Source organism: Cryptotermes secundus, unplaced genomic scaffold (assembly GCF_002891405.2).
Source record: "Cryptotermes secundus unplaced genomic scaffold, Csec_1.0 scaffold584, whole genome shotgun sequence".
Taxonomy (NCBI): domain Eukaryota; kingdom Metazoa; phylum Arthropoda; class Insecta; order Blattodea; family Kalotermitidae; genus Cryptotermes; species Cryptotermes secundus.
The window spans coordinates 274,036-284,899 of record NW_019735468.1 but is presented as its reverse complement, the minus strand read 5'-3'; the positions used below and the strand labels follow the sequence as shown (position 1 = coordinate 284,899).

The window sequence follows — 10,864 nt, the reverse complement described above, 5'->3', positions numbered from 1 at the left end:
CCGAGATACCGGGTGCTCATATTATAAGGCAAGGTTATAAAACCATCTTTTAAGATCATTTTAGTGAAAGTTTCATCCTTCAAGGCGTACCATTCACTGCTCAAATACTAAACAACCTGCACCCATGGCCGAGATACAGGGCTCCCATATTATAAGGTAAGGTTATAAAACCACAATTTAAGATCATTTTAGTGAAAGTTTCATGTTCCTATCTCATAGAATTTAAGAACAATGATGAATAAATAATTTTCGAGCAAAATTTAAATGGCCGGCTGAATATATTACCGCAGGAGCCGCGGCCGCGGAATTTAAATGACCACGTCAAAGGGTTAATGTTTCCCTGAAGAAGTAATCCAATAAAAGCTGCATACCTTCAAAGATCTACTTACTTACTTACTTACTCATGGAGCTGAGCCTTTCTGGAGGAGCCACCAATTCTGCAGCTACTCAAGAATTTCCCAGTATTTTATGGAACCCGAAGGTTCATTACCATGTTCAAAAGAGCCCTCCACTGGTCCCTATCCTGAGCCAGATCTATCCAATCCATACCATCCTCTCTCTCTCTAATATCCATTATAATACTGTCCACACACCTGTGCCTTGGTCTTCCCTGTGGTCTCTTTCCTTCTGGCTTTCCCACCAACATCCTATACGCACCCCTTGTCTCCCGCATTCGTGATACATGACCTGCCACCTCATCCTCCTTGACTTGATCATTCTAATTATACTTGGAGAAGAGTACAAGTTATGAAGCTCCTCATTATGCAGTTTTCTCCACCTCCTGTCACTTCATCTCTCTTCGGTCCAAATATTCTAAACACCTTGTTCTCAAACACCCTGAGTCTATGTTCCTCCCCTAATGTCAGAGAGCAAGTTTCACACCCATACAGAACCACAGGCAAAATTATAGTTTTGTATATTCTAATTTTTACGTTTTTGGACAACAGACGAGAAGACAAAAGGTTCTGGACTAAATGATAGCAAGCATTATCAGAGTTCAATCGCCTCTTAATTTCTTCCTGAATCAGGTTTCAATCTGTTATCCTTGTTCCCAAATATCTGAACTGTGCCACATATTCAAAACATCTGTTGCATTTTGGTAATGAGACAGTAACATATACTTAAGTTTTCTCTGTGTTTACTTCTAGACCAACTTCTTTACTTGCGTCAATTAAAGTTTGTTTTTCCTTATGGTATCTACATTATCACCCAGTAGATTCACATCATCGACATAGACCAACAGCTGATGTGTCTCATTTAAATTCAGTCCCACCTGGTTTCCCTGGACCTTCCTAATTGCATATTCTAAGGCAAAGTTGAAAAGGAGTGGCAATAAAGCACCTCCCTGTTTTAGACCATTCTGGATAGGAAATTTATCAGACAAATGTTTACCTACACAGACTTTACTATACGTTTTGTTTATACACATTTTAATCAACCTAACTAGTTTCATGGGTATCCCAAACTCTTATTAGAATATTGTACAGTACTTCCCTAACTGAATCATAGGCTTTCTTGAAGTCTATGAATAGCTGATGTACTGTCTCATACTCCCATTTTTTCTCCAATATCTGACGAATGCAAAAGATCTGATCTGTAGTTGATCTGTTGCGTTGAAACCCACACTGATGATTCCCAATAATTTCATCTATATAGGGACTCAACCTTGAAAGAAGAATATTGGACAAAATTTTATATGAAGTTGATAGCAGTGATATCCCCCGATAATTACTAGTCAGTTTTATCACCCTTCTTGTGCACTGGTACAATAATAGACTCCTTCCACTGATCAGGCAATTTTTCCTTATACCAAATAGAAGTAATTAGATTGTAGATCTTAGAATGTAATATTTCTCCGCCTTCTTGAATAAGTTCAGCCAGAATTTGATCACTACCTGGCGATTTATACCGTTTCGATTTCGCCATAGCACTTTCAACCTCAAAAGGGCTATGACCAGGTACTAACTGCTCAGCTGTATCGATTTCTGTCTGCCTAACATCACTGACCCTATGTACATTCAATAACTGAGAGAAGTAGTTCCTCCACCCATTCAAAATGTTGTGGGAATCTGCAAGCAGATCACCATTCTCATCCTTCACTAAGAAGTTACTGCTAGGCTGGTAACCCCTCTTAAAGTCATTTATTCCTCTATACAGGTCTCTAATGTACTTGTTCTTACTGTCCATTGCAAGCTCATAAATTTTGTTTTTCAGGTATTCCCTCTTTTTGTTCCTGAAATGCCTGCTGGTTTCACGTCTTATATTGTTCAGATTATCCCCATTTAACTCACTTGGATCCTGCTTTCTTTGATCTAATAATTCTGAGCATCCTTCATCGAACCAAGGCTTATGCTTCTTCGGTTCATAATAATGTACTCTCTCTTTGGCAGACATTTTTATATTCTCTCTTAATAGTTTCCCAAGCTCTATTAACATCCACCTCAGTTTCCAAAGCCGTGAACCTATTTGAGATTTGAACACAATACTGCTCTTTACCCTCTAACTCATTTAATTTCTTGAGATTCAACCTCTCCATATGAACTCTGCGTGTTGTTTGTTTGCTCACTGCCAGTCTTTCCCTAACCTTTGCCACCAGGTAGTGGTCAGTACCACAATCTGCTGCCCTGAATGATTGGACATCAAGTATACTTGAGTGCCGTCTCCTATCTATCAAAATATGGTCTGACTGTGTATCTTGCCATCAGGGGATGTCCAAGTAAATTTATGGATGTTCAAATATCTACTGCCACAAAAAAAAATTCTGTAATCTTTCACTGAATAATGGCAATGCTGATCTTACTTCAGAAATTTGCACAATCATCACACTGTAATCAATGGCTTCAGGACTTAGAAAGTGAAAGATTAAGAAGTGTAAAACAGAATACTACTCATATGAAGTTTCACAAAAACCACCCTGAGTGTCTAAAAAATGTGGTACTTTCAAGCTCTGAGACAGGTCCCACATTGAAGCCACTCATTATGAATTCTGCTTCTGTTTGCCATAGACTATTCTAAACACACTCAATGCTTCCATCACCAATTTTCCCAACTGCTGTCACAAATCTGCTAGCCTGCAGGCCACAGCAATTCATTTCCCTACTTAGGGACTTCCCTCACAGTGCAGTCTCCCCTGGGATCTATCACTTCTGCTAGTTTAATGGCAACTGAACAAATCCACTAACCATTCTCAGGGGGAATGCATGTCTCAACAAGCATCAGCCTACCTTCCACAGTGCAGATGCATCACTTGTCCCAGAACTTTCTGGAACTATATATGTACTGGTGCCTGAAACTGAAACACAGACTGAGAGCCAGGCAGATACATGTTGCTTTTGTGGAACCTGGTTACTTCTGACATTTTATGTTATTCAAGAAAGCAGCTGCCAGCTGACTGCATTTCAGAACTGCTGTACAAAGATAACAAGTACAGTCAACTCTCGATTATCCGGGGGCGGATTAACCGGTTTGCGGCTTAACCGTGGCTACTGGGGCTTTTTTGAGGCTTATATGTTGTTTAATATTCATTCACTTTTTGTTTCACATGGTGAGTTGTAACACTATTTTCGCACTAGTGTGAACCGAGCTCTGCATTCTTTGGTCCCGTTATGCTAACACAATGTTCTAGGGTAGGGGTGAAAGAATGCAAGGATTTGTGGAAAGTTTCAAGGATAGATACACCGCCCCAATTGGTCTCTTTGTATCGATCTTCAAGTGCCTTAGCAAAATGTCAGGGTGTAAAAGGAAGCGTGTTGTGTTAAGTATTCAACAGAAAAAGGAAAATGCCGCGAAAAAGTAAACGACAATATTAAATTTTTTTAAGTGTTAAGTGTAAATATTCGTAAAAAGTGTTGGATGTTGTTGAAGACTGTGATTGAAATAACTAATTCATACTTCAGTGTAATGTAAAAAAAAAAAGTATTAAATAGGCCATGAGATGACATAAAAATGAGGTTGAATAAATTTAAATACAGGTAGGCCTATAGTATTATGAAGGTACAGTATTACAGTACTACTTTTAATAAAATTTGTGTTAACCGGGTTTTCGATTAATCGTGATTTCCATCCCCACCATTATCCCGGATAATCGAGAGTTGACTGTATGTATCTAAAAGTACTGAAATTTGTGTACCATATCAACTCAATATAAAATAACATGTTTTGTATCTTACTTTAGCAAGGTACAAACATACATGTCATTCAATTACTTCAAAAATTAATAAAATTCAGAAACAAACATATAAGACATTATCATTCATGAGAATCGTTTTACATAACATTCCCTTACCAATATGGACACTGTGGTACACCATCACTACACAATAAAACCACAGCTGATTTTCAAAATTTACAGAAAGTATTTGAGACACACACTAATTAACTGTATTAACTTCTGCCCCCAGTTCAACACTGTGGTTTCCAAAACTTACCACATCCTTCCATTTTCACAAATGGGAAGGAACATTCAAGTGCAGCAGTGTGCCAAACTTTTATGTGGGTTTAGGTCTTTGAAGAAGATAACACAAGCTGTAGGAATGTGCAGACTTGGTTGTATTGTGCAAGTTATTGTGAATGTAAGATATAGTAAGGAACCTAGGACTGAGATGTAATACTGATTCAAAAGTAATGTAATACAAGCTCAGCCAGACAGAGAATTGCAAAAATACTAGGGACAAAATCACTATAAGGCCAGACCACAGGGCATATAAGCAGTTACCAGAGGAAGTGACATTAGTCAGTCTAGCAAAAGTATCTATGTAAGAGCGTGATATTCTCCATAACATCATTATGTTCTCCAAAGCTAATCACTTGACTTTCTGCAGCATTATGATCACAAATAAAGGTACTGCAACCAAGTAAGCTGCAATGGACAGGCTTCAATTTAATGTCATTAGTGCAAAAATGCCTGATAAAGTAACCAAGTGTAAATTAAAAGTGACTATGTTTCCTTTTTCTTACCAGCGAACTCATTAAGTGGAATGGGGATCTCTCAAGCTTACCACAATCCAGTCTGGTTGATGCTTAGAGGCTGGTTTTCTACTTTATGTAATTCAAACAGTACTTATAAGAGGGAACAAATATGTAAAATGTTTTATTTTTAACGCTTTAGATTTATCTTGGATATAGACATCACAATGTATATGAAATAGCTTATCATTTCTAGCATAGCCTGTAGATTGGTTGTAAGAAAGTAAAACTGTTTGATGCACAATCTTCACAAGTACACAACCTCAGTCCCTTACTTGTCAAATACTGAATATGAGATTAAACTATATTTTATCACAAAACGGTCTTCTGAACTCCACCCGAACTGGGTTAGAAAATCCAAAATGAAATAATGTATGCACATGTATAAAAATGTTGTTACAAATTCATTACTAACCCAACTATATAGAACATGTAAGATTTGAAGCTTTCACAGCAAATAAATGTGCTAAAATCTTCTCGGGCGATCATATACGAAAATGTTGAGTTGAAAACCAACACTTCAGAGATCTCCATATTCATCATCAGGACTTATGGTGATCCTTCTAATGGAAAAGAAGACCTCTGAACAGAACATGCAGATCATGTCACTGATTTCAATGGAACAAAATGACTGTCACTTATTATGCGAGTCCTTTAATGATTAGGTTTGAAACTCTTATTAAGATATGGTACATGGGACACAACAATGCAAGTTACATATAACTTGTCACAGTGAGAAGATCTGGAAATCTGAGGGAATATATTCCACCCTCTGCAGTTCTAGCTAGACCTGACTCACCTACCCAAGCTGCAAGATAGCAATGAACTACATATGCTTATAACACTGTACAACAAGAACCACTTCCAACTTGTTTGCAAAATGATGACAGTTTGCTAGGTATATACATATGTATGTAGCAACAAATGTACTGCAAATATTACAACAGACAACATTTTTTATTCAGAATACAACAACAAATGACTTGGTTTCATACTGTTCTCAGAAACCTTGGGTAGAAATGTTATGGCAACTGGTACACAAAAATATGCACTATATCTAAATAAAAAAAAAACATTAAGTTAAGCTATAAATACTATATAATACCAGATTTTCCATCTGCCCAATCTAATATATTTCAAACTTCATTAAGTTACATGTCAGCAGAGGTTACAACGCTTGGATGCATCTCCCAGGTGGATCTGACACATATCAATCCCTGGACATGTAGCACCAAGAGGAATGACACCATCTGCCATAACCAGAGCATCACTAAGCCCAAGATTCTGATTAATATCACCCGCATTGCCATTACTTACCATGTGCCTATTATCATCAGGACCTGCCCCCTTGGTACTACTGCCTGAAGTTACAGGACACCATCTGTCATCACTGCACAGCAGCAATGAAGCCGGAGATGGTGGCACAACACGATCTCGAACGATGGAACCACAAGACTGAGCTTTATATAAGCGTCCACGATTGAATAATCCTGGCAATGGGAGACAGAGTTTCTTGTGTACTTGAAAGTAACGCCCTAACAAGCGTCCTTTCTTATTGCCACCACTTTTTTGCTTTTCTGTCATGGGAGAAGTATTCTTTGACACACCCATGTGGCAGAAATTCTCCTTCTCTTCAGCACAACAATTTGTTTCCAAGGTGTTGGGGGATCTGGGAGCCACCTGCAGTCCTGCTGTGCTGTTCAAAACAGAAGCCACATCAGATTGCTGGGTGCTACTCTTAACCTCACTACCTGCCACTCGTTTTGGTGTGGATCCTGCCAGAGACCAGCTCTGCAGAAACCTTGCACCAAACCCACGCACTCTGGGAGAGGAGGCAGAACTAGAAGTTGAGCGTGATGTCACAACAGATGAATTACAAGTCTGCTCTGCTTCCTGAACCTCAGTAATCCTGTTCAGGGACTGACTTTCACGCAATCTTGTCTCACCAGCCCTGCGCCTCCCTGTCCTGTGACGTCGGCTCAGGGAGGGCTGTTGGGATGCTTCACTGCACTGACGCTTCCCACCACTTCCTGCATTACTGTTCCCCCCAGACGTCCGTGAGCTGTCAGATATGTCAGCTCCTGCTCCTGCTGGAGGCCCACTTCCACACTCTGTCCCACCTGCAGGTGTTCCCCCTCCACCACCACCACCTGTCCCCCCACTTCCCCCTGGGTCTTGCGAGTCACTAGAGTCATCATGGGAATCTCTACGCTGTGGCAAGGACTTCCCAGTTTCACCCAGTTTATGAGCCCTTTTCTTTCGACTTTCACTGTCATCATCACTTGCATCTGACGAGCTGCATGAAGCTGTTCTGGTTTTGTGAAATTTGCTACGGCGCTGTTCATAGCCTCCAGGTCTCCCTTGGCCTTGCTGACGACCTACAACTCGGGAACTGGGACGTGGCCCTAAATTTTCACCACCATCACCTTCTTCAAAGATTTCATTTAATGCTAATTGTGGAGAGCTAAGCACAGAATGCATGGGTCGAGTTGGAGTGGGCATTGTCTTGTATTTGGGAAGGAGCGGTATCCCTGATGCCGACAGTGTATGGACAGGTATGGATATAGTGGAAGACTCTGTGATGATGGATGTACTGGATACACAAGAGACTCTCACACTTGGCAGTGAGGGAGGCTGTGAAACTGGACCAGGCTGCTTTGGAGTGACTTTCCACTTGTTACTGCCAGGAATGTAAGCTGCTGGAACATTTTCCTTTGATGTAGACTCTGCTGCAGATTTTGGTCTCATGTCTAAGCTGCTGCCAGGGGAGGTCTTCTTTGCTGGGGGGGCCCATGATGGGACAGCTGGAGAACTTGTATCATCCCTGGCAGCAACCCTCAGAATGCCTGGGGAACCACTGCTAGCCTGAGATGGAGCTTTCTGGCCCGATGAAGTGGTTGCAGCCTTCTCCTTGCGTCGCTCTGACTCTGCCAGTCGCTCCTGTAATGCAATATTTAGCTTCCCCTCTGAACGTGATCCACGACGATTCAGGGAGTTGTGTGGAGCAGTAAGCTCCTCACGACCTGAGCTGCTCATATCATCTTCGTCCTCCTCCTCCTGTACGATGCTGCATTTGCGTGCCCGATAATTCTGTAACACAGAGCATACACAATGTTATTAGTTAGTGCTGAAATTGAATAACACATATCAGCTACTCATATATGTTGAAGTTGATTTGATAAAATACACACAATAAAGAATAATGCATAAATTCTACAGGCCATCAAATAAATTGGTCTAGAAGTATGCAGATATAAGACAAAACATATGACGATATGATGAACTCAAACTCTGTGGCAAAGTCTTAACACTTTGCAGACCACGAACCCTTTAAAAGGTTTTTTTGCTTTTAAACATGGCGGACCTTTCACCTGTTAACAGGTTTTTAAAACACGATAAGTTGCAACACACTATACATCTCTCTGGCGCCACCCAAGTTGTACGCAATGGCGTAATAAAACTCTGGAATATTCGCTTACTTGTCAGTAAGTTGATCTCGCTGTTTTCTTAAGCCACTATAAGCGATAATGCTTTGTTGCACTTCAAGCTGTATGTATCAGCCAGTAGTTAGTGTTGGGGTATGGACAAGGACAAATTCTTTGAGCCAGCTGACCTGCCTTGTGAGATGCACAGTTATGGTGTTTGAGAGAGCAGAAGTGACAGGGGAGAGCAAAGAATTATGGCCACTTGTGGCCACAGACAGTAAAAGTGATCATAGCTCCGACGATAATGGGAGTAATAACATTGTGGGGACAGAAAAAATTTAATCACAAAAATCTAAACCCTGATTCAAAACTGAAATACAAAGCATTTCTGATTAATGTGGCAAAGCCCTGGGCTACAGACCAGATGGTGGCGGCAGAACCAGAGTCAGACACAGACTTAGTGCGACCGTGCCCATCCAATCCCACCCCACGCAAGCCTCATGTGCATCCCACAGGGCAACTCTCGGGTGATATGCGGAAACATACCCTCATGAAAACTGTGAAGAGTGAACATTCCAAGGAGAAGCATCTTTCTAGGCAATGTCGTGTTTCCACAGTTCACAAAAAAAGAAGCATGTCTACATTTGCAAGTTCTCTGTAATGCCACTTCACAAAGGGGAATGTTTCCAGAAATATCACATTCTCAAGCACTTCTAGGAGCATTTGAAAGTGTTCTCCAAATATTTTAGTTCATAAAATTAATTAGGAAATTTTATATTAATTTTTAAAGTGAACTGTGCACAAGTTAGGGTAGTAGGTATAAAAATGCCGGTCCCCAGGGTGATTTAAATATTTAAATCGCAGGTCCGCAAAGTGTTAATACAGATTCTAAATAAATCATCTAGGGTCATCCCACTTACTTCCCCAGTGCTGCAGGTTAAGACATGTACCAGAGAGTCTGTACTGTTGTAAAACATTGTCTACACCTTTAGGGGGGAAGACATAAACAGCAAGAGTTAAAAGAATGCATGGGATAACATATGGACAAAAGAGAAATGAGATAAATAGAGAATGGAAAATATTATACAACAAAGAACACTTCGATTTATACAGGTCACACAATATTGTTAAGCTAATGAAATAAAAAAGGGGTTATAACAGTCTGAATATAACGAAAAGGAAAGAAATGCATACGGAACTCTGCTGGAGGTGGGAGGATAATAATAAGCCTCCTAATAGTTCAAAATCACCAGTGCTATATGTATTTCTCCAAGATCTACTTTAATATTATTCTCATATTCAAGAGGCAGGTCAATCAACATAAATATACTACCCTATTAAAAGAAATAAATACAATTCAAACCCATAATTTATTTAATAAAATTCACTTGCCTTATAGTACACACCATATAAATACTTTCACACTTACCACTGGCCTCTAGTGAACTGCCTGTGGCAAGTCAGTACAAATATTACTGAAGACCAGACTGCATCTATGCCAAGTCCCCCAAATGTTCCCAATCACAGGATCTTAAAATGAAATGCTGTCATGTTTTCCCTCCTGCACATTACATGCTCATCCCTCTTTATTTAATGAGCTTAATATGCCTACTAATCGCATGATCGAATCCTGATGAGGTGGATTTTTCATTTTACCTAATACTTCCAGCTGCACTATGGCCCTGGAGTTGACTCAGCCTCTAACAGAAAGGAGTACCAGAATATTCTTGGGGATAAAGAGCGGCGGGCATGTAAGGCTGACACCCTCACCACCATCTGTGAGCCGACTGTCTGGAAAATGTGGGAGCCTCAACATCTCACAACCCTATGGGCCTCCACGCACTGTTACAGGGATACCTTTACTTTTCTTTTTACTGCGCCTACTAATAAAGTAAAAAAAAAAAGTAAAGCTATCCCTGTAACAGGCCGTGAAGGCCCATAGGGTTGTGAGATGTTAAGGGTCCCACATTACCTTGAAAATCGGCTCAAAGATGGTGGTAAGGTTGTCAGCCTTACACACCGGCCGTGCTTCACTCCCCAAGAAAATTATTTAATTAATTCCTGGTACTCATTTCTGTTAGAGGCTGAGTAAACCCCAGGGCCTAGTGCGGCCAGAATGATTAGGTCAATTGAGAAAATCCAATGACCTCATCGGGACTTGAACCCGTGACCTTCCGGCTTGTAGCATAGTACCTTAACCACTACGCTACCGCGTACCCCTACTGCGCCTACTAATATAACAACAAACTCACATCATATGAAACTTCAGCTTTTTATGATAGTACATACTCACTGCAGTCTTCTGGTAACAATGTCATGTCAAAATGCTAAAACTGACTTTAGTTTTGGAGCAGACTTAGTACCTACATAATGCTTTAGGTGACATAGGATTAACCTTTAACGGGCGAATGTTATATATATATATATATATATATATATATGCGGCAGGACATGTGGTCTCTTTGGGAGTGCTG

At 40.3% G+C, this 10,864-nt stretch overlaps 1 protein-coding gene across 3 annotated transcripts in view; it reads right to left on the bottom strand.

Annotated features, from left to right (window-relative positions):
• LOC111869377 (SNF-related serine/threonine-protein kinase) overlaps positions 1-10,864 on the bottom strand; it is a 56,466-nt gene that overhangs the window by 5,858 nt on the left and 39,744 nt on the right. Inside the window, exons 8-9 of one of the 3 annotated variants that reach the window (XM_033753406.1) lie at positions 6,283-8,055; positions 3,225-3,292 (exon numbers count right to left, since the gene is read on the bottom strand). In XM_033753406.1, coding sequence (XP_033609297.1) covers positions 3,269-3,292; positions 6,283-8,055 — 1,797 coding nt within the window. In that variant the 3' untranslated portion in view covers positions 3,225-3,268. Of the gene's footprint in view, positions 1-3,224; positions 3,293-4,295; positions 8,056-10,864 lie in introns of those variants that run through there. The other 2 variants (XM_023860872.2, XM_023860871.2) reach the window with 2 other exon arrangements.